The 24,431-nt window shown below is 46.2% G+C and overlaps 1 protein-coding gene across 1 annotated transcript in view; it reads left to right on the top strand.

The window, feature by feature from the left end:
• CLCN1 (chloride voltage-gated channel 1) overlaps positions 1 to 24,431 on the top strand; it is a 72,316-nt gene that overhangs the window by 22,019 nt on the left and 25,866 nt on the right. Inside the window, exons 2-10 of the mRNA XM_075071158.1 lie at positions 2,998 to 3,151; positions 4,680 to 4,811; positions 5,555 to 5,683; positions 5,788 to 5,921; positions 8,034 to 8,111; positions 9,026 to 9,104; positions 13,883 to 14,008; positions 19,357 to 19,441; positions 24,083 to 24,184. Of these exons, the coding sequence (XP_074927259.1) occupies positions 2,998 to 3,151; positions 4,680 to 4,811; positions 5,555 to 5,683; positions 5,788 to 5,921; positions 8,034 to 8,111; positions 9,026 to 9,104; positions 13,883 to 14,008; positions 19,357 to 19,441; positions 24,083 to 24,184 (1,019 nt within the window). The remainder of the gene's footprint in view (positions 1 to 2,997; positions 3,152 to 4,679; positions 4,812 to 5,554; positions 5,684 to 5,787; positions 5,922 to 8,033; positions 8,112 to 9,025; positions 9,105 to 13,882; positions 14,009 to 19,356; positions 19,442 to 24,082; positions 24,185 to 24,431) is intronic.

The following is a 24,431-nucleotide window of genomic DNA, read 5'->3' as shown; positions in this document are numbered from 1 at the left end:
TATTGTTTCAACTAATTTGCCTGGTACTGACGTTAGACTTACCTGTCTGTAATTGCCGGGATCACCTCTAGAGCCCTTTTTAAATATTGGCGTTACATTAGCTATCTTCCACTCACTGGGTACAGAAGCCGATTTAAAGGACAGGTTACAAACCCTTGTTAACAGTTCTGCAATTACACATTTGAGTTCTTTCAGAACCCTTGGGTGAATGCCATCTGGTCCCAGTGACTTGTTACTGTTAAATTTATCAATTAATTCCAAAACCTCCTCTAGTGACACTTACAATCTGTGACAATTCCTCAGATTTGTCACCTACAAAAGACAGCTCAGGTTTGGGAATCTCCCTAACATCCTCAGCTGTGAAGACTCCAGCAAGGAATTCATTTAGTTTCTCCACAATGACTTTATTGTCTTTAAGTGGCCCTTTTGTATCTCGATCACACCACTGGTTGTTTAGCAGGCTTCCTGCTTCTGATGTACTTAAAAACCATTTTGTTATTACCTTTGAGTTTTTGGCTAGCTGTTCTTCAAACTCCTTTTTGGCTTTTCTTATTACATTTTTACACTTAATTTGGCAGTTTATGCTCCTTTATATTTACCTCACTAGGATTAGACTTCCACTTTTTAAAAGATGCCTTTTTATCTCTCACTGCTTCTTTTACATGGTTGTTAAGTCATGGTGGCTCTTTTTTAGTTCTTTTACTGTGTTTTTTAATTTGGGGTATACATTTAAGTTGGGCCTCTGTTATGGTGTCTTTGAAAAATGTCCATGCAGCTTGCAGGGATTTCACTCTAGTCACCATACTTTTTAATTCCTGTTTAACTTACCTCCTCATTTTTGCATAGTTCTCCTTTCTGAAATTAAATGCCACAGTGTTGGGCTGTTGAGGAGTTCTTCTCACCACAGGAATCTTATATGTTATTATACTATGGTCACTATTTCCAAGCAGTCCTGTTACAGTTACCTCTTGGACCAGCTCCTGTGCTCCACTCAGGACGAAATCACGAATTGCCTCTTCCCTTGTGGGTTCCTGTACCAGCTGCTCCAAGAAGCAGTCATTTAAAGTATCAAGAAATGCTGTCTCTGCATTTCATCCTGAGGTGACATGTACCCAGTCAATATGGGGATAATTGAAATCCTCCACTATTATTGAGTTCTTTATTTTGATAGCCTCTCTAATCTCCCTTAGCATTTCATCGTCATTATCACTGTCCTGGTCAGGTGGCTGATAATAGATCCCTACTGTTATATTCTTATTAGAGCATGGAATTACTATCCATAGAGATTCTATGCACAACATCAACATAATAACAGTCAAATTAGGATCTCTGTGACATCAGTACCTTTTTGGAGGGGCCAGTTTACAGGGACAAATAAGACTACACTTTGAAGACAATGCGGTTGCGCAGGTGTCAGTGAGGACATAATTTGTGTAGCAGAACTTTTATTATGGTTTTTGAAGAGGGAAGGAGCCCAGCTTGACTCTCAAATACCAGGCTGAATGTGCAAAGTTGGCAGTAGGTAAAAATGTTTTTTTACTAGCAAACTGCATACGTTTGATCTGAGAAATGATAAACACGTAGCCCTCTCATGGCATTTATATGGAGATGCTTTTTAAAGCAAGGCCACATTTTAAACCACTGTAGGGAAAATGCAGCTTTAATACTACAGTTAAGTCCAGGCAATGGAGAAAGATGGTTTGTCACCACTGAGAGATTCAAGCTGAGCTTGAACTATCACTGGTGGTTTAACGATCACAAAATCAATTCTGGCACAATTTGGAGGGAGGATGGGACAGTCAGCAAAAGCCCCATTCTGCTCTAAATGAGCCTGTTGGTCCTTGCTAGGAACGGAAGTTGTTGGGAGTCTGTAGCCCCGGAGTAAGCTCTGGATGGTGGCCTGGCNCTGATAATAGATCCCTACTGTTATATTCTTATTAGAGCATGGAATTACTATCCATAGAGATTCTATGCACAACATCAACATAATAACAGTCAAATTAGGATCTCTGTGACATCAGTACCTTTTTGGAGGGGCCAGTTTACAGGGACAAATAAGACTACACTTTGAAGACAATGCGGTTGCGCAGGTGTCAGTGAGGACATAATTTGTGTAGCAGAACTTTTATTATGGTTTTTGAAGAGGGAAGGAGCCCAGCTTGACTCTCAAATACCAGGCTGAATGTGCAAAGTTGGCAGTAGGTAAAAATGTTTTTTTACTAGCAAACTGCATACGTTTGATCTGAGAAATGATAAACACGTAGCCCTCTCATGGCATTTATATGGAGATGCTTTTTAAAGCAAGGCCACATTTTAAACCACTGTAGGGAAAATGCAGCTTTAATACTACAGTTAAGTCCAGGCAATGGAGAAAGATGGTTTGTCACCACTGAGAGATTCAAGCTGAGCTTGAACTATCACTGGTGGTTTAACGATCACAAAATCAATTCTGGCACAATTTGGAGGGAGGATGGGACAGTCAGCAAAAGCCCCATTCTGCTCTAAATGAGCCTGTTGGTCCTTGCTAGGAACGGAAGTTGTTGGGAGTCTGTAGCCCCGGAGTAAGCTCTGGATGGTGGCCTGGCCCCCGCAATATGGTGAAAGGAGACAGACATGTTTGAGGGAAGATCAGTCACATGGAGTATGTAGTTATTCATGCCACCCACAATCCCAGACCACGCTTGGTGTGGAGGGGAGCTGCTCACAGAGATCACGCCCAGTTGTAAGTGGCTGGAGATGATGGGGAGAGATTGGAGGCAGGGAACAATGGATCAGTTACTGTGGGTGTGAACTCGTTTCCTCCCAATAGGTAGGGACTGTCTATCTGGGTCTTCCTGTGTTTCTGTCTTCTCTGTTTGGGTTTGCTTGGGTCTGTGCATCTGACTGTCTGTGGAAGTCTCTGTCCATCTGTGGAGCAGTCTCTTTGTCTCTGTCTGTGAATTGGGAGATTAACCCTGCTTTTCCCCCTCTCATCTTTCCCTCTGCTGGCTCCTCTAGCTCTATGGGCAGTACACAGACCAGTTCTCTGACTTTGCACAGAAGGAAGCGTCAAAACTACTGAGTGAGAAAGAGACCCAAGGGAACAGCCAAAGCCCCCAGAAATGGGAAAGTCAGACAGAGGTCAAAGAGGAGCAGTACTCCAAATGCCAAGGTAGGACCATTCAGCCTCACTGGACAGACAGGCTCACTTTATTACCAAAAGATGGACAGACTGCCACTGTTCAAGCTCCAAGTGCAGAGGGATGGAATTCAAGTGAGACAAAAGGGGGACAAGTGAGTCTTGTTCCAGAAGAAGGAGGAAGAAGTCCTACTGGGTGGAAGAGAAGCTAGCAGATGCTAAATTTCCTTTCCCACCTGCTCCCCAGGAATATGTGTGACAGCAAGGGATAGTTTTTCTCAGAGCAGTCTCTCATTCCATCACACAGTAGGTTACAGATCTCCTGTCCAGGATGGAGATGTCTTTCTCACACTTGTGGGATCATTTGAGGAGATCTCTCCTTCCAGTGCGCAAGATGTTAAACTCCCCATCCTTCCCATACTGCAGAGGACTTTGCAGTACTGTATAGCATAGAGATAGGTGCCGAGTCCTCCAGCACTCAAACATGATGTTTCCACAGGAATTGCTTGTGATGGGGTCCCCGGGGTGCAGCCTGGGATTGTGGGACCACTGTGCCCCCTGAACTCTCTCCAGTCTGGGCTGCCTCTCACAATGCCTTGCTAGCAACCAACAGCAAGTCTCTCCAGGCGCTGTGATCACTCAGCACAACAGCATGTGGAGCCCCATACCCAGCTGTATTGCAAGAATGCTCCCAGACCTACTCATGAATCACACAGAGAAAGGGACCAGAGCCAAATCCCCCCAGCTCCCAGCACTGTACCCCAGGAATATACTGTCTTGCACTGTTCAAGATGAGCAACACCGATTTATTAATTGGTTCACCACTTCATCAATGGAAAGTGGATATACACCAGCCTTTGCCAAACCTGAGCAGATTTACTACACACTTCATACAAACTCGCTGGTAAAGATAAACAGTTAAACAAATGTATTGACTACAAAAGATAAATTTTAAGTGCTATTAAGTGATAGGCAGAAAGTCGGAGTTAGTGACTAAAAGAAATAAAATATAAGCACACAGTCTGAACTCTCAACCCTATTAGACTGGGCAACATCTAGATTAAGCAGTTTTCTCACTCCACTGGATATTGCAGTCCTTACAATGCAGGTGAGTCATTGCATTGTAGCTCCCCTGCTGGACAATTGTTGTTGATGGGTAGTTTGACACCCCGCCTGGGCGTTGGTTACTTTCCTTGCTGTTGCCTCTGGGGAGCTAATATCAGGCTGATTCCCCAATTTACAACATATTTTAGTGACAACCATACAACACAATCTCACAACTTCATAGGCATTAATGATATACATATATGGATAGAGAAATGACTTTCAGCAGATTATAACCTTTCCCCGATACCTCACATGGCCTGCTTTATATGCAAGATTACAATTATACATAAATGAGGAATATGGGGGTTACAGGGTGCTCCCCCAAGGTATAGAATGTCACACTACTATCTTGCCATTCTCAATAAGGGAAAGAAGAGACAGACAGGGGGCTTCCTCAATATTTCTTGACCTCCCTGGCTTAACATCTTGCCTCAAGACTCTTTCTCATCCACAGACTGTGCTAGACACATTCAGAAATACGTTACCAAGAAGCTTGGAGAAGACTGGATATTCCTGGTTCTGTTGGGTCTGGTCATGGCGCTGGTGAGCTGGGGAATGGATTATGCCAGCGCCAAGAGCCTGCAGGGTGGGTCCCATCCAGGTGCTATGAAACTGCCTCATAAATCACATGAACAGTTCACTTCTGTGCCTAATATCCCATGTTCCTCATCCTTCAGCACTAACTCCCTGCAGCACATTGCCCCATAATGCCATGCTGGGACATTGGGGTCAGTACTAACTCCCAGGGCAGAATATCCCCTAGTTTGTCACCCACACCACTTCCTGAGCACAGCTCTTCTCGCTGGGGCACTGGGATCAGTACTGACCCAGAGGGGAGAGTATCCTCTAGAGTCACACAGTAGTTGCAGAACATTCATTTTATTTGGAAGTTTTGCCTCAAAACATAGGTCAGACATCCCTTGTTTAGCTTAGTATATTTAACAGTTATAGGCCAAAGTTGAACAGTGAGGCTTGACTATGAAGTCCTGTTAATTTAATATTATATTTCTCCCCTCAAGATAAATATATACACACAGCTCCTCTAAACCAGCCCCCACAGCCTATTTTGGGAGACCCTCTTTCTACTTTGGTGAATTCAGTTTTCAGGTCCATTCAGCCTTGTGTTTCACTTCCCCCTAATACACATTGCTCCCTGTGACACCTGCCCTCTGCTGGCAGGACCCCTTTCTGCTGAGGGGTTCTGTCCTGGACGTGGTTGGATTGTTCTCGGTTGGGCCAACCTGTGCTTTTGAGCTGGGTTTGTTTGATGCTCATGAGCCCCTCTGGGGAGGTGCTGCTCTCACTGACTCCTGTTCTGTCTGTCTACAGCTTACAAGTGGATGTACAAGGAGCTGCACCCGAGTGTCCCTATGCAGTACCTGGCCTGGGTCACCTACCCCCTCATCCTCATCCTCTTTGCCGCTGTCTTTTGCCACCTCGTCTCCCCACAGGCTGTTGGTGAGAGCAGGGGGCAAGGGAAGATCTGCTTTTGTCTGTCTCTTCTTCTGTATGTTTCTTGTTTCTATGCTTATTTATTCATTGTCTGTTCTGGTTTTTCTCAGGGTCTGGTATTCCTGAGCTGAAGACAATCATGCGGGGAGTGGTCCTCAAGGAATACCTCACACTCAAAGCTTTTGTGGCCAAAGTTGTAGGCCTGACAGCTGGGCTGGGGAGTGGCATGCCTATAGGGAAAGAGGTGAGTGTTGCTATTGTGTGTGTGTGCAGGGAGGGGGAGGCAGGTATAGGTGTCTTTTTGGGCACTGTGAAGCCCTGTGGAGGAAGGGGCTATAACTATCTTATCTTTTTGGACAAGGGGCCATTTCACTCCACCACCACTGCTCTGCTTTTGTTTCTGAATTTCCCTACAGCATTGACCTCCCATTGGTCATTTTCCTGACTCTGTAAAAGTTTGATAGAGAAAGGATTAAAGGAAGTGTGAAGTTGCACTCCATAATGTTTTATGGAAATATGCTTATGAGTGTAAATATGATGTAACTGGAATATGCTTTACGCAAAAGGTCTATTGTAAGGTATCATTACAAACCTACTGAGTGTGTTCATCTTATTTGTATGTATGTATCATTCTTGTAACTGAAGCTAGAAATATAAAGTATAACTCTGAGGTCCTATTGTAATTATGCAAAGTGTGGACTATTGATGATGGTGTAGAATCTTGATGGCTTCCATTGGCTAGGACAATTGGTTGCAAATGACTCTGTTTACTTGCAAGCCTTCCTGTGTTCATGTGAGCCAGCCCAGGAAGAATGGTGGAATCCATCTTAAACCTGGTTCTCTTCCATTTAGAAGGAAGGGTGGGGATCCAGAGAGACAAAAGATTCCCGCCTTGTGCCAAAGCTATAAAAGGGAGTGGAAGAGAACAAAGAAGGCTGCAGTCATGAGAAAACCATGGAGGGGATGGTATGATGGGATAGCCTAATTTTGTCAATTAATTGATCTTTGACTATTAGAGGTAAATATTCCTAATGGCCTGTGATGGGACACTAGATAGGGTGGGATCTGAGTTACTACAGAGAATTCTTTCCTGGGTGTCTGTCTAGTGAGTCTTGCCCACATGCTCAGGGTTTAGCTGATCGCCATATTTGGGGTCGGGAAGGAATTTTCCTCCAGGGCAGATTGGCAGAGGCCCTGGGTTTGTTTGTTTTTTGCCTTCTTCTGCAGCATGTGGCATGGGTCACTTGCTGGAGGATTCTCTGCACCCTGAAGTTTTTAAACCACAAGTTGAGGACTTCAATAGCTCAGACATAGGTCAGGGTTTTGTTACAGGAGTGGGTGGGTGAGATTCTGTGGCCTGCATTGTGCAGGAAGTCAGACTAGAAGATCGTAATAGTCCCTTCTGACCTTAAAGTCTATGAGTAAAACCTCATTACCACCTGAGCTGGAACATACAAGGACTGTATCAGGGGAAAGGATTGGACCCAGAGTAGGAAGGAGTCTAGTCTGTGAAAGAAGCTTATTGGAACATCTCTGAGGGTGAGATATTATCTATAATCAGTTTCTTAATGTATTAGGCTTCGACTTGTGTGTTTATGCTTTATTTTACTTGGTAACTTACTTTGTTCTGTTATTATTTGAATCCACTTAAATCCTACTTTTTATACTTAATAAAATCACTTTTGTTTATTAATTAACCTAGAGTAAGTGATTAAAACATGGGGGGGGAGCAAACAGCTGCATATCTCTCTATGGGTGTTATAGAGGACAGACAATTTATGAGTTTACCCTGTATAAGCTTTATGCAGAGTAAAACGGATTTATTTGGGGTTTGGATCCCATTGGGAACTGGGCATCTGGGTGCTGGAGCAGAACTACTTGCCAAGCAGTTTTTGGTTAAAGTCTGCACCTTTGGGAGCGAGGACCAGACCTAGGTCTGTGTGGCAGCAGGCTAGCATGTCTGGCTCAACACGGCAGGGTTCTGGAGTCCCACGTTGGCAGGGAAAATGGGCTCAGAGATAATTTCAGCACATCAGGTGACAGTCCCAAGAAAGTCTCTGTGACCGAACCTGTCACAGCCTCTTTCTAGTTGTTTTTCATAAATATTTGGATGAGTGATTCACAAGGGGGTCTCTGTGACTGAACCCGTCACAGAAAGATGCTGAGGTACCTTCAAATCACTGATTTTCTACCTGAGAGAAAGAGGGGAGAGATGGAGGGAGAGACGCAGAGATGACCAGAGAGAGAGAGAGAGAGGAGAGTGTGCACCAACATCTGTGTTTATTAAATCCATGTCAGTGGAACAATGTCACTGACCCTCTTTCCTCATCGTCTTTCCCCTTCTCTTCTCTGACAGGGTCCCTTCGTGCACATTGCCAGCATCTGCGCTGCTGTGCTCAGCAAGTTCATGTCAATCTTCTGTGGTGTGTATGAGGTAAGGCACAGGCTTCTGCGTGCACTTATCCTGAAGCTCTCCATCTCCTGGGAGGGGCAACATGATTTCTTCTCCAGAGGAAGGCATAGCAGGGGAGGGGGCAGGATATTGGTACAGGGAATGCAGTGAGTTCACCAAGGTGTTACAGACCAGTACATTACATATACTGACCAGGATTATGGAGACTGGCCAAGTATACAACCCAGTAAGCTATAAGGACTGGCCAGTTATGTGGCCTACTAAGTTACAGAACAGACTTGATAGGAATATGGTCTGGCAAGTCTGGATTCCGATAGTGCAGAAGCCATAAGCTGCCTCATTGTGGTCACCCTCCATGCATAAAGACTTGCCAAGGAGCTTTGCATCAAGACCAGTTTGTCTTAGAATGTGCATGCACACAGCACTGCTAATCATAGGAGCGGCCTATATGTCTGCTGTAGAAACAGCCTTTGCAGTAAAAAGATCACTATAGTTGATGAGCTGTTTATTAAGACTGGCAGTGTCCCTAGAGGCTAACTATATGCTGTATAGAGAGACTGACTCACTGTAATAGAAACAGCTTGTGCAGACTGGCTCCCTGCAGAGACTGGCTGTGTAATATAAGATAACTGCAGCAGTTGTTTATATAGGCCAGATCTGTAGAGAGACTGGTGCACAGGAGTAGACTGGTGGCATGCAGGCACCACATCTCTGCAGTACAGTTGACCTTGGCTGTACCTACTGACCAGATCTCCATATTAGAGACAAGCTTACTGTACTAAAGACTCGCAGGGTGTAGAGCCCGGCTCACCATAGCAGAGACGGCTGCATTTGCTGCTGGCTGTTGCTTCACTCAGAGGATGTGGGGACTAACTCTGTGGCTGTGCTCCCTCTAACCCTGGCATGCCCTTCTCTGGCTGGGCTTTCTGTTCCAGAATGTGTACAGGCAGCTCGAACTCGTGGTGGCAGCTTGCGCGGTTGGAGTTGGATGTTGCTTCGGGGCTCCTCTTGGAGGCAAGTGTATTCTTATATAAGACATTTTTTATACATCACCTTAACTCTCTCACTGTGAATCTCCTACATGAAGACAAGTTCTGCACAGATGTACCTTCTTCCTAGTTCTGTAGTGAAATGTTATTTCTTTTTTCATGTAATCGTGCAGGATGAAAAGCAAGGGAGGGCGGAAAGATGAGGTGGATTATGGGAAAAATGCCACAGAGGAGGTGACATTTGGGCAGGAAGTGTCATCACTAATGGCTGAGCCTATTTAGTCCCCATGTATAGGCCAAACATCCAAAGGTGGGTCTGCCTACACAATCAGTAAAGACCACCTTCTACAATAGAGAGGAAGAACCAAAAAACATAGTGGTGAGGAGTGACATCACTCAGGGACAGCGAATGATATTACTCATGAACAGGAAGTTATTTTTAGTTCACAAAATAAGCTCTTTATCAGTAAGCTAGAGAATAATATGGCTGTGGAGAAAAATGTGAATGTTAATCAATCACATCTTTGCTTCTGAATCAGAGCCACTGTCTTAAATAACACATATGGCAGAACTGTATTTATCCTTTGGCTAGATGGGCAAGGCCCAGGGCAAAAGTACACAAGGTGCAACAGCCTCCAGTCAAGAGGGAGAAAACTAGAGTGACCAGATGAGAGAGAGAAATTATTGGAACACATGGGGAGGAGGGGCTTCTGCCGGCAGAGGGGGGGAAAAAAGTGCTGCCGGCAGAGCAGCTAGAAGGAGAAAAAAAAAAAGTGAGTGCTGCCGATGGAGTGAAATATCGGGACAAATTGCGTCCCGACCAAAGATCGGTTGGGATGTGGGACAAACACCTAAATATAAGGATGGTCCCGATTTTATCGGGACGTCTGGCCACCCTACAGAAAACTATACATAGATCATTTGTCATAGAATTTTTCCCTTTTGATTAGTCCTGAGTGTGTGTCTGAGTGTGTGTCTGAGCACGCTCACCCTGCCTCAAGGCCCTACTCCGATCACTTGGACACTGTGCCCAGGGTAATTTTGAGGGTATTCAGAATTTGATGGTTGTTCAAATACTGTGTTATTTCCTTGAAGCAAATACTTCACTTCCTGTCTTTAGATGGAGTGAGTGAGAGGAGTAATAAACTGTAGCCCAGTCTTGGCTCAGGCCAGCCGAAAGAGATCATTTCATTACTGTTTGCCATAAATAAAAACCAGCCAGTTTAGTATCTAGCCAACAGAGGGCTCCTGGATGCTTACCAGACTGGTAACAGACCAGACATCCAGAGGGGAGGGGATCCTTCTCAGGGAGAGAGACAAAGATAGGTGTGTGAGAGTGGAGCAGCAGGCCGGAAGCAGCTTGAAGTTGGGTTCAGAGGGAAGGCTGGGTAGCAGCAGGGGCGGCTCCAGGCACCAGTATGCCAAGCGCGTGCTTGGGGCGGCAAGTCATGGGGGGCACTTTGCCCGTTGCCGCGAGGGCGACAGGCAGGTTGCCTTTGGCGGCATGCCTGCGGAGGGTCTTCTGGTCCTGTGGGTTTGGCAGACCTCCTGCAGGCGTGCCGCTGAATCCGCAGGACCGGGGACCTCCAGCAGGCAAGCCGCCGAAGGCAGCCTGCCTGCCGTGCTTGGGGTGGCAAAATGCCTAGAGCCACCCCTGGATAGCAGGCAGCCTAAGAGTTGCAACAAGGAGGCTGGATGAGAGCTAAGCGTCTAGCGGAGAAGCAGGCTGTGACTGGCTGAGGGCCAATACAAACAGGAGACGTGAGACTCTCACTATCTGGACTACAAGAGGACAGTGCAAAGGGGATCCCACCAGACGATGGGCCAGTGGGATCTGCAGGCCAACACTTAATCACCTCCAAAAGAGGGATGGACTAGAGGAGCAACTAGGGGTTAAAGGAAATTAAAACAGCGGAAGGATCTCTTACAGCACCAACCAAGGAGCAGGGTGAGCTGTGGAGGGGCACTTCTTACCCAAGTTAGGGGGAAGAGGAGGAGCTCCCTCTGCATTTAGCAGAGGAAGGGGAGAATGCCTCCACCCCACTCCACTTTAACCCCTGTGGGCAGCCCATTACCTCTCTATTGGACTGTGACATCAGTTAATATACATGTTTAAGCCTTGCACCTAGTGTACATACACCCTTTCTTGTCTCCAAACCCTAGTAATGAATCCTCCATTGTTCATGCACAATGTGAGCATGGTGTGTGGAGCAGCTCTAGTGCTGGTCACTGAGCATGCTGTCTGATCTCTAGAAGGGGCTGGGGTACCACAACCCCACAGAGACAATACCTGCGTGGGGATCCAGTGCTTCCCATAAGAATATTTTTGTGGGGAAGTGGTAAAAGAAAGCAAAACAGTAACAAATGGAAGTGGCCTCTCCATGGGACAGTCCAATGTGTGTCTGTCCTTTGCAACAGGCTGCAGAAACTCCGCTTTTCAAAAATGGCAGCCACCCCAGCAAATAGCAGATTCCTGGACATGCGGAAGTGCAGCACAGAAGAACAAGAGTTGCACGTAGCAATTACAAAGATAGATATACTACAGGAGAATCCCTTCCCATGGTCTCCTTGCCCTCCAAACTCCATATGTGGAGCTGATAGACTCACAGAAGGAGCAAAAGGCATTTCATTTGGCTTTTGCCAACCTCACTGAGTCTTCTCTGATTGTGGGACTCTCACTGCTTATCAGAGATGTGGATGCACAAAGCAAACACAACTGGAATGAGCTGGGGGTGCTAACAGCAGTGAAAGAAACCTCCCTCCAGACTCACAAACTGATTGGGCCCACCAGCCTTGAAGGTGGGGCAAATAAATGCAGAGATACCCGGATGCCATGTTTTCATAATGGTTTTTCTGTCCGTAAACATGATTTAGCTTCCTGTTTCTGCCACGGTAGCAAGTAGAGGTCATTTCTTGTCCTAGCTAGCTCCTTTTGACGTAATTTCCTGTTCAGATGTATGTTTAATGTTATTTCCTGTTTGGATGGATTTGTTCTGAGGTAATTTCCTTTTTTATATATATTTTCTCAAGGAATGGTATGTTCCTCTCTCCTCATTTTTAAGCAGTGGATTTCAGGGGTTTACACCAGGCAAGATTAAATCAAGATGAGTCCCTAGGCACTTCCGCACTTGGGTGTACCCTGAGCCTTGCTCCTGCACTATAGCTATGGCCTCTACCCTTCTTGGGGTGTCAGGGACCATCCACACAGGAGTGGTCTGCTGAGCTCATGTTTCACACACCAGCGCTCCTCTTTGGGCAAACTGGGGCCTCCCCTGTCTCTAGACCCAGTGTTTCTCAAACAGGGGTCGCCACTTGTGTAGGAAAAGCCCATGGCGGGCTGGGCTGGTTTGTTTACCTGCCCTGTCCGTAGGTTCGGCAGATCACGGCTCCCACTGGCCACGGATCACTGCTCCGGGTCAATGGGGGCTGCTGGAAGCGGCGGCTAGTACATCTCTCAGCCTGCGTCGCTTCCTGCAGCTCCCATTGGCCTGGAGCAGCGATCCATGGCCAATGGGAGCCGCGATCGGCTGGACCTGCGGATGGGGCAGGTAAACAAACTGGCCTAGCCCGCCGGGGACTTTCCCTACACAAGCAGCGACCCCTGTTTGAGAAACCCTGCTCTAGACCATCACCCCCTCTCTTCAGACAGGCAATAGACAACTGGTGCCTCCCCATACTGGAGGGGCACAAGGTAAATATGAGGACACATGACTGCCCCACATGTCTCCCCTGCCTAGTGACCCCTCCCATCCTGAGCCCAACCCAGGGCCACAGCACTCTTTCCACTCCACATTACCTGTGAGGGGGTGGGCTCTCTGCGCCTCCCCCCTGCATGTTCTGTTGCTCTCCTTGGTAGCTGCAGCTCCGTCCCACTCCCTGCATGGCTGCCAGGGAGAGAGGCTGAACATGAACAGGGATAGGAGGATAGAGCCCCTCTCCCTCCCTGCCCTGCATTTGACCCCCTCATACTCCCCCACGCGTTGCCTGTGCACTGGAGGAGGAAGGACTTAGCTCCCACTAGTCTGCATATAGGGCCTCTGCTGACACCATACCAGCAGTCATGATGAAGTGGTTGCCGTGAGAGTCCCCACAACACAGAATTTCTGGCTGGGGCATTTTTTCATAACCCCAAGGGCTAGAAATACATGTACTCAATGAAAGTTCAGACTGTGCCTTCATCATTTGACTAGTGCCTATGCCTTATTCCAAACCCAATTTTACTTCAGTCCCTTTGGATATTTTGGAGGTGTCCAGGAGGGAAGAATGAGAGAGAGATTATGGACATACACCCCACAAGCACTAGTGATAGCGGGTTGGTGACAAACTGTGACACTTGGTCTAATTTTGTGGCTCACTCTCCCTTTTCTTTCCTATTGTCTTCTGTCTGTCTGTCTCTCCTCTGTCTCTTCCACCAGTAGCAGCCGTATTATTACACTGATGTCCTGACTGTGGGCTGTGCTGTGGGGGTTGGCTGCTGCTTCGGGACACCACTTGGAGGCAAGTGGCTGCTCCCCTTCCTCAGGATACCTTCGTCCCAAACCCCCAATTCAATGACCATTCCCTATAGTTTCAGCCTCACCCACACTCATCCCCTGGTATGTCCTCCCCGCAGAGAGACAACCTCCAGCAGCAAGAGACTCTGCCCTGTCACTTTTGCCATCCCTTTAACTCTGCCTCCTTTGCAAAACCTTTTTGACCCAAACTTGATGGAAGCAGTGGGCAATGATGGCTGGATTGGATACTAGAAGTTCTGGGGAGATTTCCAGGTATATGTCCAGGTGATAACATCTCTGTTTCCTCTAGGGGTGCTCTTCAGCATTGAGGTCACTTCCACCTACTTTGCCGTGCGCAATTACTGGCGTGGTTTCTTTGCAGCCACTTTCAGTGCTTTCATCTTCCGAGTGCTCGCCGTTTGGAACAAGGATGCAGGTAAGGCTAGAACCATGACCACTGTGTCTGGTGCCCAGGCCTCTATTATCTACTTCATCTCCAATTTCTCCCCAAATCCAGAAATGCAGTGGGGATGTGACATTTCATCCACCATCTTCCTTGCATACTTGACAGGCAGAGAGAGGGAAAGAAAGGGGAGAGTGGCAAATTTATGTCAAAAATTAGTTAACTCCCTGATTCCTCCCAGTCCTAGGTGTGTCTGGAGTTGCCCAAAAAATTCACCATGGGGATACATGAATCCCCAAGAACCGGGAGGATTCTTGAGGAGAGAATTCACAGTTGGTCAATGTAATGTAGAGCTGCATACACAGAGACATGACATCCCAGAGCATGGAGGTGACAGTATTTACAGCCTCACACTGGGCTGTCAAGCAGAAAGGTAACAAATTGGAGGGAATTCAGACAAGTGCGATAACCAACTGATTAGGAAGCTGGAAGGACTGATTTATGAGGAAAGATTGAAAGAGCAAAATATACTGGCTAATGATGATGAAAAAAGGACAAAATAACTCTACAGGTAGTAGAAGAGGGTAAATGTATTTTCATGCAGACATTAACACCACAGAGGGTGAGGCTTCTTCAGGATGCTGCAGGGAGGTAAAGGGGAATGTTTCAGATACTGCAGTAATGAAGACAGAGAGATTAAGTAGCTGGATATGAGGAAAATATATCTTAATGTTGAGGGGCTGTTAAACTGTGCATGGTCCATCTAGTCCAGTGTCCCATCTCTGACAGTAGCCAGGACCAGCTGCTTCAGCGGAAGGTATAAGAGCACTGCAGTATGAAGATCTGCCCCCCACATTAGGCCTCATCCTAGTCCTTAGTAGTTAGAGACTAAATTATGGCCTGAAGCATGAGGTTTAATATCCCTTCCAATACTTACTGTCATTAACTATGAAACCCCTGGATATTCTTGTTAATCTTGTCCAGTCTCTTTCTGAATCTTACTAAGTGCTTGGCCACAAGTACTTCCTGGGGCAGCGATTTCCACAGTATAATCCCAAATTGGGTGGGAAAGTATTTCCTCTTGTAGTTCTGAATTTCCCACCTTTCAGTGTCATTGAATGTCGCCTTGTTGTGTTAAGTGGCAAGGAGCATAGAAGTTCTTGCTCTACTGTCTCTAGACTAGTCATTATTATTGCATAGACTTTTATCCTGTCTTCTGTTATTTGTCTCCTTTCTAAGACAGCAGTCCCAATCTTTTCAATCTCTCTTCATACAAGAATTTTTCCAGGACCTCGAACATTCTCACTGCTCTTCTCTGAGCTCTCTCTAGCTCTTCAATATCCTTTGGAGATGAGGTGACCGGTGCTGCACACACAATCCAGATGAAGTTGTACTATGTTTTATATCAAGGCATTATAATGTTCTCCATATCATTCTCCATCCCATTCCTTATGCATTCTAGCATCTTGTTTGCTTTTTTGATTGTAGCTGTACATTGAGAAAAGCTCGCCACTGCTGTTTGAAACCTGGGTCCCCTTCCTGAGTTGACACAGTTAATTTAGAACCCTATAAGATGTATAAGTTTAATTTTTTTCCCTCCACTGTGTGTTACTTTGCATTAATGAACACTGAATTTCATTTGCCACCATGTTGCTCATTCCCCTAGTGTGGTTAGGTCTCTCTGAAGTTCCTTCTAATCCTCTTTGCTCCTGACTAACTCAAATAATTCTGCCATCTTCAGATTCTGCTACTTCATTACTCACCCTCTTTTCCAGATCATTAATATATGAAACTGCACAGAACCTATTACAGAATCTTGTGGCCCCCACTGTTAACCTTTAGCCATGATCAGAACCGGTGCTAGAGTTTTTCGCACCCTAGGCGCACGGCCATTTCGCCTCCCCGCGCGCTGCTCCCGCGGCTCCGGTGGACCTGCCGCAGCCATTTCTGTGGAGGGTCCGTTGTCTGCGGCTCTGGTGGAGCTGCCACAGCCATGCCTGCGGGAGGTCCACTAGAGCCGCGTGGGACCAGTGGACCGTCCGTAGGCATGCCTGCGCAGCTCCACCAGAGCCGCGGACCAACGGACCCTCTGCAGGCACAACTGTGGCAGGTCCACCAGAGCCACCTGCCGCCTCCCCCCCACAAAATGCCTCCCCCTGAAAATCCTGGTGCCCTAGGCGATTGCCTAGTTCTCCTCAATGGAAGCGCCGGCCCTGGCCATGATGAAAATTGACCATTTACTCCCACTCTTTGCTATCAGTCCTGTAGACAGTTTTTGCTCCATGAGAACACTTCGCCTCTTACCATCTTGTGTGGGACCTTGTCAAGGGCCTTCTGAATGTCTAAATAAATGTTAACCAGCCCCTACTTTACTGACATGTTCAAAGAAGTCTAAGAGATCCATGAGACATGACTTGCCTTTGTAGAATTCATGCAGGTTACAACCTGTCAGATCATAAACTTTGTTATTGTATTTAATGATTATTTCAACCAGTTTATCAGGCATGAAGCTAAGGCTAATTCCCCAGAGCATCCCTAGAGCTTTTTTAAAATATAGGTACATTTGCTACCCTCCAGTCTTTGGAAGCAGTGACTGTTGTTAATGAGAGACAGTGTATTTTTTATTAACAACTCGTCCACTTCATCTTTAAACTATTTCAGAACTCTTGCCTGTAATCATCTAAGCCTGGTGACTTATTGCCTTTGAAATTGTCAGTTTGTTCTGGCACCTCGTCTCTGATACCTCAATCCCTGAGACCTCATCTCTAATACTAGGTAAGAGCAGATCAGGGTCAAAATCGCCCCAACATTTTCAGTAGCAAAGACAGATGCATCTTATCTTCTCAGCCAAGTCTTCCTTAAGTTTTCCCTTTAACTCCTTGGGGGTGAGCCAAGGGACCCACCAATTCTTTCTCCAGTTTTCTGCTTCCCATATACAGGTTTTCAGCTATTCGCTCTTCAAACTCCATTTTGGCCCTTCTAATTTCTCTCCCACTTACTGCCTGCTGTAGTTTGTTTTCCGGTTTACTGGCTTCACTAGGGTCAGAGGTTCAAATTTTGAAGGATTTTTGTTTGGCTTGAATAGGCTCTCAAGCCTTGCCTGAAGCTATATTTGTTTACTCCTTGCCTTCCTGGTTCTTTTTGTTCAGTGGTGCACATGTCTTCTGAGAGTACTATTGTTTCTTTAAATTGCATCCATTCCACCTGGACAGCTTTTACCTCCTTTACTTTCAAATTTAGGGCCTTTTGACTAACCATCTCATTTATTGAAGTCTCCCTTTTTAAAGTTTAGTGTCACTTTTTGGTACCTTACTTGCCTCTGGGATGTTGAGCCTTCTTATACTGTGGTCACTGTTACTTAGTGACTCAGCCACTGTCACTTTTTGAATTAGCAACTCTGTTTCATAAGAGTAAACTGGGAATAACCTCTCTTAACTTGTGGTCTAGAACTAACTGTTCCAAGAAGCATTCACTCCAGTGTCAAGAATTTGGTCATGTTGTGCTATTTGACCAGTTTATATGTAGGTAGTGTGACAAAGTTCCTCCTCTACCTTGGTGGGTCCTGCGCTTATTGGAGGATTTGTTCACCTCAGTGATCTTCCCCTCTTGTGGAACCCACAGTCTGGGTCAGCTCCTCCTGTGTCTGATCAGGAGTTGGGAGGTTTGGGGGGAACCCAGGCCCGCCCTCTACTCCGGGTTCCAGCCCAGGGCCCTGTGGATCGCAGCTGTCTATAGTGCCTCCTGTAACAGCTGCATGACAGCTACAACTCCCTGGGCTACTTCCCCATGGCCTCCTCCAAACACCTTCTTTATCCTCACCACAGGACCTTCCTCCTGGTGTCTGATAACGCTTGTCCTCCTCAATCCTCCAGCAGTACACTCTCTCACTCTCAGCTCCTTGCCTTCTTGCTCCCAGCTCCTCACACACACTGCTCCTCCTCTGGCTCCTCCCTGCCTGACTGGAGTGAGCTCCTTTTTAAACCCAGGTGCCCTGATTAGCCTGCCTTGATTGGCTGCAGGTGTTCTAATTAAAGTAGCTATCTCTACTGCCTTCTAGAAAGATCTTAATTGGCTCCAGGTGCCTTGATTAACCTGGAGCAACTGCCATTTGGTTACCAGGGTATTAGGAATTTGTTTAGCCTGGAGCTAACATACCTGTTTCTCAGTACTTTACTGTAGCCATCTGGCCTTGCCCCATCACAGTAGCTAAAGTCCCCCCATTATCACCTGCATCCGACGAAGTGGGTATTCACCCACGAAAGCTCATGCTCCAATATGTCTGTTAGTCTATAAGGTGCCACAGAACTCTTTGCTGCCCCTTTATCACCATTTATTAGGTTTTCCTGCCTCTGATCTCTCTCCACATTGTGCACTCAATTTCCTTTGCTTGATCCGGAGGCCAGTAGTACATTCTTACATTTTGGGATTTGTATCCCTAGAGATTTAGCTTTGTGGTGCTGTCCACTCTACATTTGTATCTCATCAGATTCTATGGAAACCTTTAGACACAAAGCTACTCCCCCACCTCTTCAGCCTAGTTTGCCTTTTCTGTGTAGTTTATAAACAGATATTGCAGTATCACATGAATGTCTGTCATTCCAACATGTTTCCATAAAGCCTATTGTATCAAAATCCTCATCTGCTGCAAGACCTTCTGAGTTCACTGATTCTAGCTTTTGAACGCCTTGCGTTTGTACCAGTATATAGATATCTATAGTTTTAACTCTTGGGTAGGTGGCGCCAAGGGAAGAAGTGGAAACCCATCACCTGAGTCATTTAAAACTAAAGTGGAACACAGTGAGGGTGGGGGAGCAGAAGGGTAGGAAGGGGCTGGTGGATACGATGAGACCTAATTGGTCTCTTCCCTCTCTGATTTCTATGACCGTGATAATTACTTCTGTACCTCTTATGAGAACTAGGTAAATGCAGAGAGGAGCCCAGCTTTGTCCCCATGGGGTGATCTTGTCAGTTTGTGACAGGGATGATCTTATCAGGGGCTGACTGAGATACAGTGACTAGAAAGGAAAAGTCCCATTTATCTTCTGAGGATAAGAAACTATTCACAAGCAGAAAACTTTGACAAACTGAAGTTAGATTGAAAGTACATCACTTCCATTAACCCTCTACCCTCCCTCTCCACATAAATTAAAAGAACATTAAGGGTACAAACTGAAGCACTCAAAACGCAGGAAATGCCCAAGTTAAAGCTGTTTGCACACACTTAATTTGGCGTGTGCATTGCCATGAAGACTTTAATTACCCAAGCCCATGCTGCTATTTCCCCACAGATCCTATCTCATATTCTCATTCAGTAATGCAGACTGGACTTTCTCACCCTTTTTTCCCCCTTCCCATCTCTTGCTCTCTCTTCTCTCATACAGTCACCATCACGGCCCTGTTCAGAACTAACTTTCGAATGGATTTCCCCTTTGATCTGCAGGAGCTGCCAGCCTTTGCTGTGATAGGGTAAGTCCAAAGGGATTCAACAAATTGCAGTGCTAAACTGATATCAAGCGGACTCCATTGCAAATCTTCACATAAAATGGAGTGACAGTCTGTTTAGACCATAGAACTCTTTCTAGAGGCTTGCCCTTAGAGATATTGCAACACAACCACTTTTGAGTGGTCATGGAAACCCAGTCCCAGTTCTTTAACTGCTCACAGGTTCTGAACTCAGTGCCCATTCGAAGAGCGCAGAAATCCAGTTCAGGTTCTTCACCTTCTTTTGGGAGGCTGCACCCAAATCCATTCTAGGGGGATACAGAACTGCAGTGGGATTTTCAAAAGCACCTAATGTCTGCACTTCAAACTGGAGGTGTACCTTCCAGTGTGAGGAGATATATCCATGCTAGTGTAAGGGACTGTTTTATTAACATTCAGTGGGGGTGTTTTGTTGGCTAGCTCCCAGTACCAAAAGGGGAAGGTCAATTGGAAATCAGGACCCTGAGACTGACAGTCCCCAGGGGCAATGGGGAGAGGCCAGTGCTCCAGGTCAGCCTGATTGATAGGGCAGGCAGGCTAATCAGGGAGTCAGAAGGCCAGGGGGGTCCTGTCCTCTGTGTGTGCTGGAATTGCCTGGGTGAGACAGAGTGGGGCCAAGCTAAGGAAAGAGCAGACCCTATGCTGGTAGCAGGGCTGCAGCCACAGAGCCAAAGGGGCCAGAGAAGCAGCCCAGGGGGCTGAAGGCAGAGAAGCAGCATCAGTGCTGAGTCAGAGTGGAGCCAGAGCTAGAACAGTGGAACTGGGGCTGGAGCTGGAGCAATCTGAAGCCCTGTGCAGTGAGCAACTGGGGCCAGCCAAGGGGGGACCCTGGGCAAAGGCCCCAGTGCAGATAAACACCCCCAACCAAGAGTCCTTGCAGGCCAGACTGGTAGGGGGATCTTAACCCAACGGGGGGCTGACACTGGGAAGAAGGATCCCACCACCCAAAGCCTGAAGGTGTGTGGCCACCACCAAAGCAAGTGTCCAACGCACAGCATCCCTGCAGCACAGCCAGGGCCTGAGAAGGAGGCCTGGGACCTACAAGAAACAGACTGTGAACTGACAGTCCAGAGACACTGTTTGTAATGTTCCCTGCCACAGAGAGGGATAATGTGTTTTCCTTTAAGCTTTCCCATTTTTCCTTACTCCTTTTTTAATTAATTGCTGATTAAATGAATTGTGTTTGCTTTAAATTGTATGTAATGATCAGTGGGTCAGGGAAATGTCCAGTGCAAAAAAGAGTACCCAGAATGGGGATACCCTCGCCCCTGTCCTAGGTGTCCACAGAAAGGTTAGGGGTTGAGCCCCCCAGGAATCCTGGGCCCATCCTTTTTGAGGTTACAAGGACTCTGCCACACAGGAGAGCGGAAGGGGAGCCCTCAAGGGCAGGGAGGCCTCTAGGTAGTGGGAGCGAGGACTCAGATTCTTCTGCTAGCCCATTTCGCTGGAGTAGTGGATAAGCCAGGAAAGTTCCCCGCAATAGGGGAACCATTCCCCCACTTACACGAGGTCTGACTTAGCTAGCACACTAAAAATAGAGTGTAGCTGCAGGCATAAGGGATGGAACGGGCTAGCTGCTTGAGTCCGTATGTACCCATCTGAGATACTAGGCACATACTGGGGGCAGCTAGCCTCTCCTACTGCTCATGCCCATCCATGCTGGAACTAGGGGCGCTGAAGTGGTTCCCATCATATACAGGGTTTACAGTTGAGTTCAATGGCTCTCAGCACCCCCACTACACAAATTGTTCCAGCACCTCTGGCTGCGCCACTGTGGCAACACTCTATTTGTAGAGCACTAGCTCTGATATGTATACCCAAGCTCAAATTTACACCTCTAGCTCACAGTGCGGACATACCCATAGTAAGCTAGGAACACAAGTCCCACTAAAAGTCACTTTTGAAAATCCCACTCATCCAGTTTGTTCTCCTGCTTCTAAGGCTGCCTTTCAAAGGTTCACTCACTCACTGACTGTAGGTGAGTCCATTTGTTTGGGTGTGCAAGGGGAAATTGGCTCTTTAACTTTGAAACTGTAGGACTGTGACAGCTCCTGCAGCTGCCTTTTGAACTGCTTCAGACTGTAGTTCTGTTCTTCTCCAACATCACCTCGCTACTGGGAAAGGGGTGTACTGATGGGACATGAAAAAAAACCTTCTGAGGCTGAAAAGGAACATCAGAAATCACAGCGATGGGTGTGGTATAAAGGGAGACAACAATCGCCTCTGGGGGAAGCCAGATTCCACCTTGGAACTCACAAGCACTCACAAAGCTCATTGCAGCTTAGCTTTAATCCGCCACTCATTTAGAAATGCATTCTCCCCACCCTAGCAAATTCCCGCCTCTCCCTCTCTCTTCCTTTCCAGCCAGCATCTTTCCTCACTTTCAGGCAGCACAAAAAAGACACAAGTCCAGGCAACATGGGTGAACAGATTTTGTTTTCCTGGGCTTGTAAATGTACAAAACTGTTCTAAGAGGAGCAACACCTCCCCTCAGTGCCAGGGTGGTGGGGAGGAGAGCACAGAAGTCCACTTCAGATTAGAGAGAGCACCACCTGAGTCCACCACAGGAAATTTGTTTTCTATTAAAACCAGAAAATAAACAAATGTTACATACATAGTGTAGACAGCACATGTGATTTTATTTTGTCTCATGCTATTTGGCACATCTGTTAAAACACCAGGTCCTGGAGTTATATAATTTCACAAGAATTTCTGCTTTTATTGAACTAAAGTAAGTTTCTAGCCATTGTGATTTCAAAGAAAAGCTTGAAAAGGCACCTGAGTGAACTTCAAAGGCTTCAAAACTGAAAGGCCAAGAAATACAGCTCCCCTGTTTATTGCTTTAAAATCTCATGATTTTTAAGCCAATCTCAAGATTTTTGGGGCCTGACTCATGAGTTTTGAGTGCTTGGGATTGGCAGTAAGATTACATTTTCCTTGTGGCTATATCCAGAAAATATTTTAGACCTAGGTTAAAGGTCTGGTGGTAAAAATATTTCTCTCTTGAGTAAAGGCAACTGGTCAACATTTTCAGAACAAAACACTTTTTAATTGAAAAATGGTCTTATTTTAAGAATGAATATTTTAGTGAAGGTTTCCTGATTAGGGTTTTTTTTCTTTTGAAAAATATGGACACACGCTGTATGTGAAACACTCAGTGGCTGGTGTTTTTGTCTTTATTTTGTGTAGGGCTGTTGGTGTTTGTGGTGTGGCCCATGCAGCTTGGCCAGAGGTTCTTTGTGGCCTGTGCAGCCAGTTAGGCCCAGTGGTTGATTGCGGGTGGTTTTTGTTCCCATTACCAGTTTTGATTGGTGGGGCCAGTCACACGGCTGGAATTTTTCAAAATGACATGTATCTTTTTGTCAGTTTTCAGTTTTGAAATAAAAAATAATATTTGGAATGACTGAGTTGGAAATTAAAAAGCCAAAAAATCCTATAGAAAATTTCATAAAATGAAAAATACATCAATTTTGAAAATGCATGCAATGAAAAGTGAGTTCTTGACGATATCTTGTGCAATGAATTCCCCAGCTTAATTATGTGCTGTGAAAACAGAATTTCCTTTTACCAGTTTCCAGCGTGTTGCCTTTTAACTTTATTGGGTGAATGAGATGCAACCCTGCCTATCAGGTTACGTTCCCTGGTCCTGATTACAGCAGGAAGTACAGAGGCCAATGCTAGCACAGAGAATCCATCACACTTTTTGGTTAAATAATGAATAATTAGGAACATAGGCTTCAGTTCAGCAAAGCACTTAAGCACGTGCTTACCTTGAAGAACGTGAGTGGTACCATTACTTTGCTGAATCAGGGCCAGAGTCCCTGTATACGCCATATGACCGTATTTCCTGGTCCAATCTGACTTCTCAATTTTTCTGACCATATTGGTCCTCCACCTTGGCCCGGATCCCCTCTGTCATCCCCCAGTTAGATCTGTCAGACTCTCATAATTTCTTACACCTCTCCCATCACCCTGGTCTTTGAGCAACTAGTTGGTTGCTTGTACACATAGATACAGTGATGTGCAGTGTGGTTGGTCTCCATCTTGGTAAATGCCAAGTGGAACCTCTGACAAGTCTTATATCCCACTGTTGAGCAAAAGCGGTATCCTCTCCATTGCATTGGATCCCTGCAACCAACGTAACACAGACTGACTGTGGGGGTTTTCCATGGGGCAGTGGGGTGTGTGTGCCTCCAGAAACATCTTTGGAGACCTCTGTAACAGATGGCACCCTCCAAAAAAATAAATAAAAAGCTGGAAAGCAGCAGACAGAAGACTGGAACACCCTTGGGAGTTTCCTGTGCCACATAAGGCTGGATGTCCCCTTCTAACACATGTTCTGGATCCCCTTTTGGACATGGGAAGGTTTAAGTTATAAAGTGGGGGAGAAGGGGGTTCAAATACATTTTTCTCCCTTTACCAGAAACCCCACTGACATCAGTAAATGGCTGCTCTGACTGAGATACGCAGCCTTAGGTGCAAACTTTGATTCTGCCCTTTTGTTGCCATTTAAAAGGCCAGGTGAATATCCACATGTGTAAAATACTTAGGCATTATTCCCTGATGGATAAGTGGCATTTTGTTTACTGTGCTTCATGTCTTTTTATTTCATTTCCTCCACTTTAGGATCTGTTGTGGGTTCCTTGGAGCCTTTTTCGTTTACCTCAATCGCCAGGTGGTTCTGTGTGTCCGACGGCATGCGGCTCTGAGCCAATTTCTCACCAAATAGTGAGTGTGCTTGAACAGCAGTACTCTGCCTTAGAGGCCATTACCCGTCCTGACACTGGATAATACCTGTGGAGTTAGGTGCTACTCAGTATTAGTAAGAGTATCAGAATCTGGCCCAAAGAGTCTAATTCAGGGGTGGGCAAACTTTTTGGCCCGAAGGCCACATCGGGGTTGTGCAACTGTATGGAGGGCCAGGTAGGGAAGGCTTTGCCTCCCCAAACAACTTGGCCTCCACCCCATATCTGCC

This window comes from Chelonoidis abingdonii, chromosome 1, assembly GCF_003597395.2.
Source record: "Chelonoidis abingdonii isolate Lonesome George chromosome 1, CheloAbing_2.0, whole genome shotgun sequence".
In the NCBI taxonomy this organism is placed as follows: domain Eukaryota; kingdom Metazoa; phylum Chordata; order Testudines; family Testudinidae; genus Chelonoidis; species Chelonoidis abingdonii.
The sequence above is the reverse complement of the archived record's forward strand: the minus strand, read 5'-3'. Positions and strand labels throughout refer to the sequence as shown.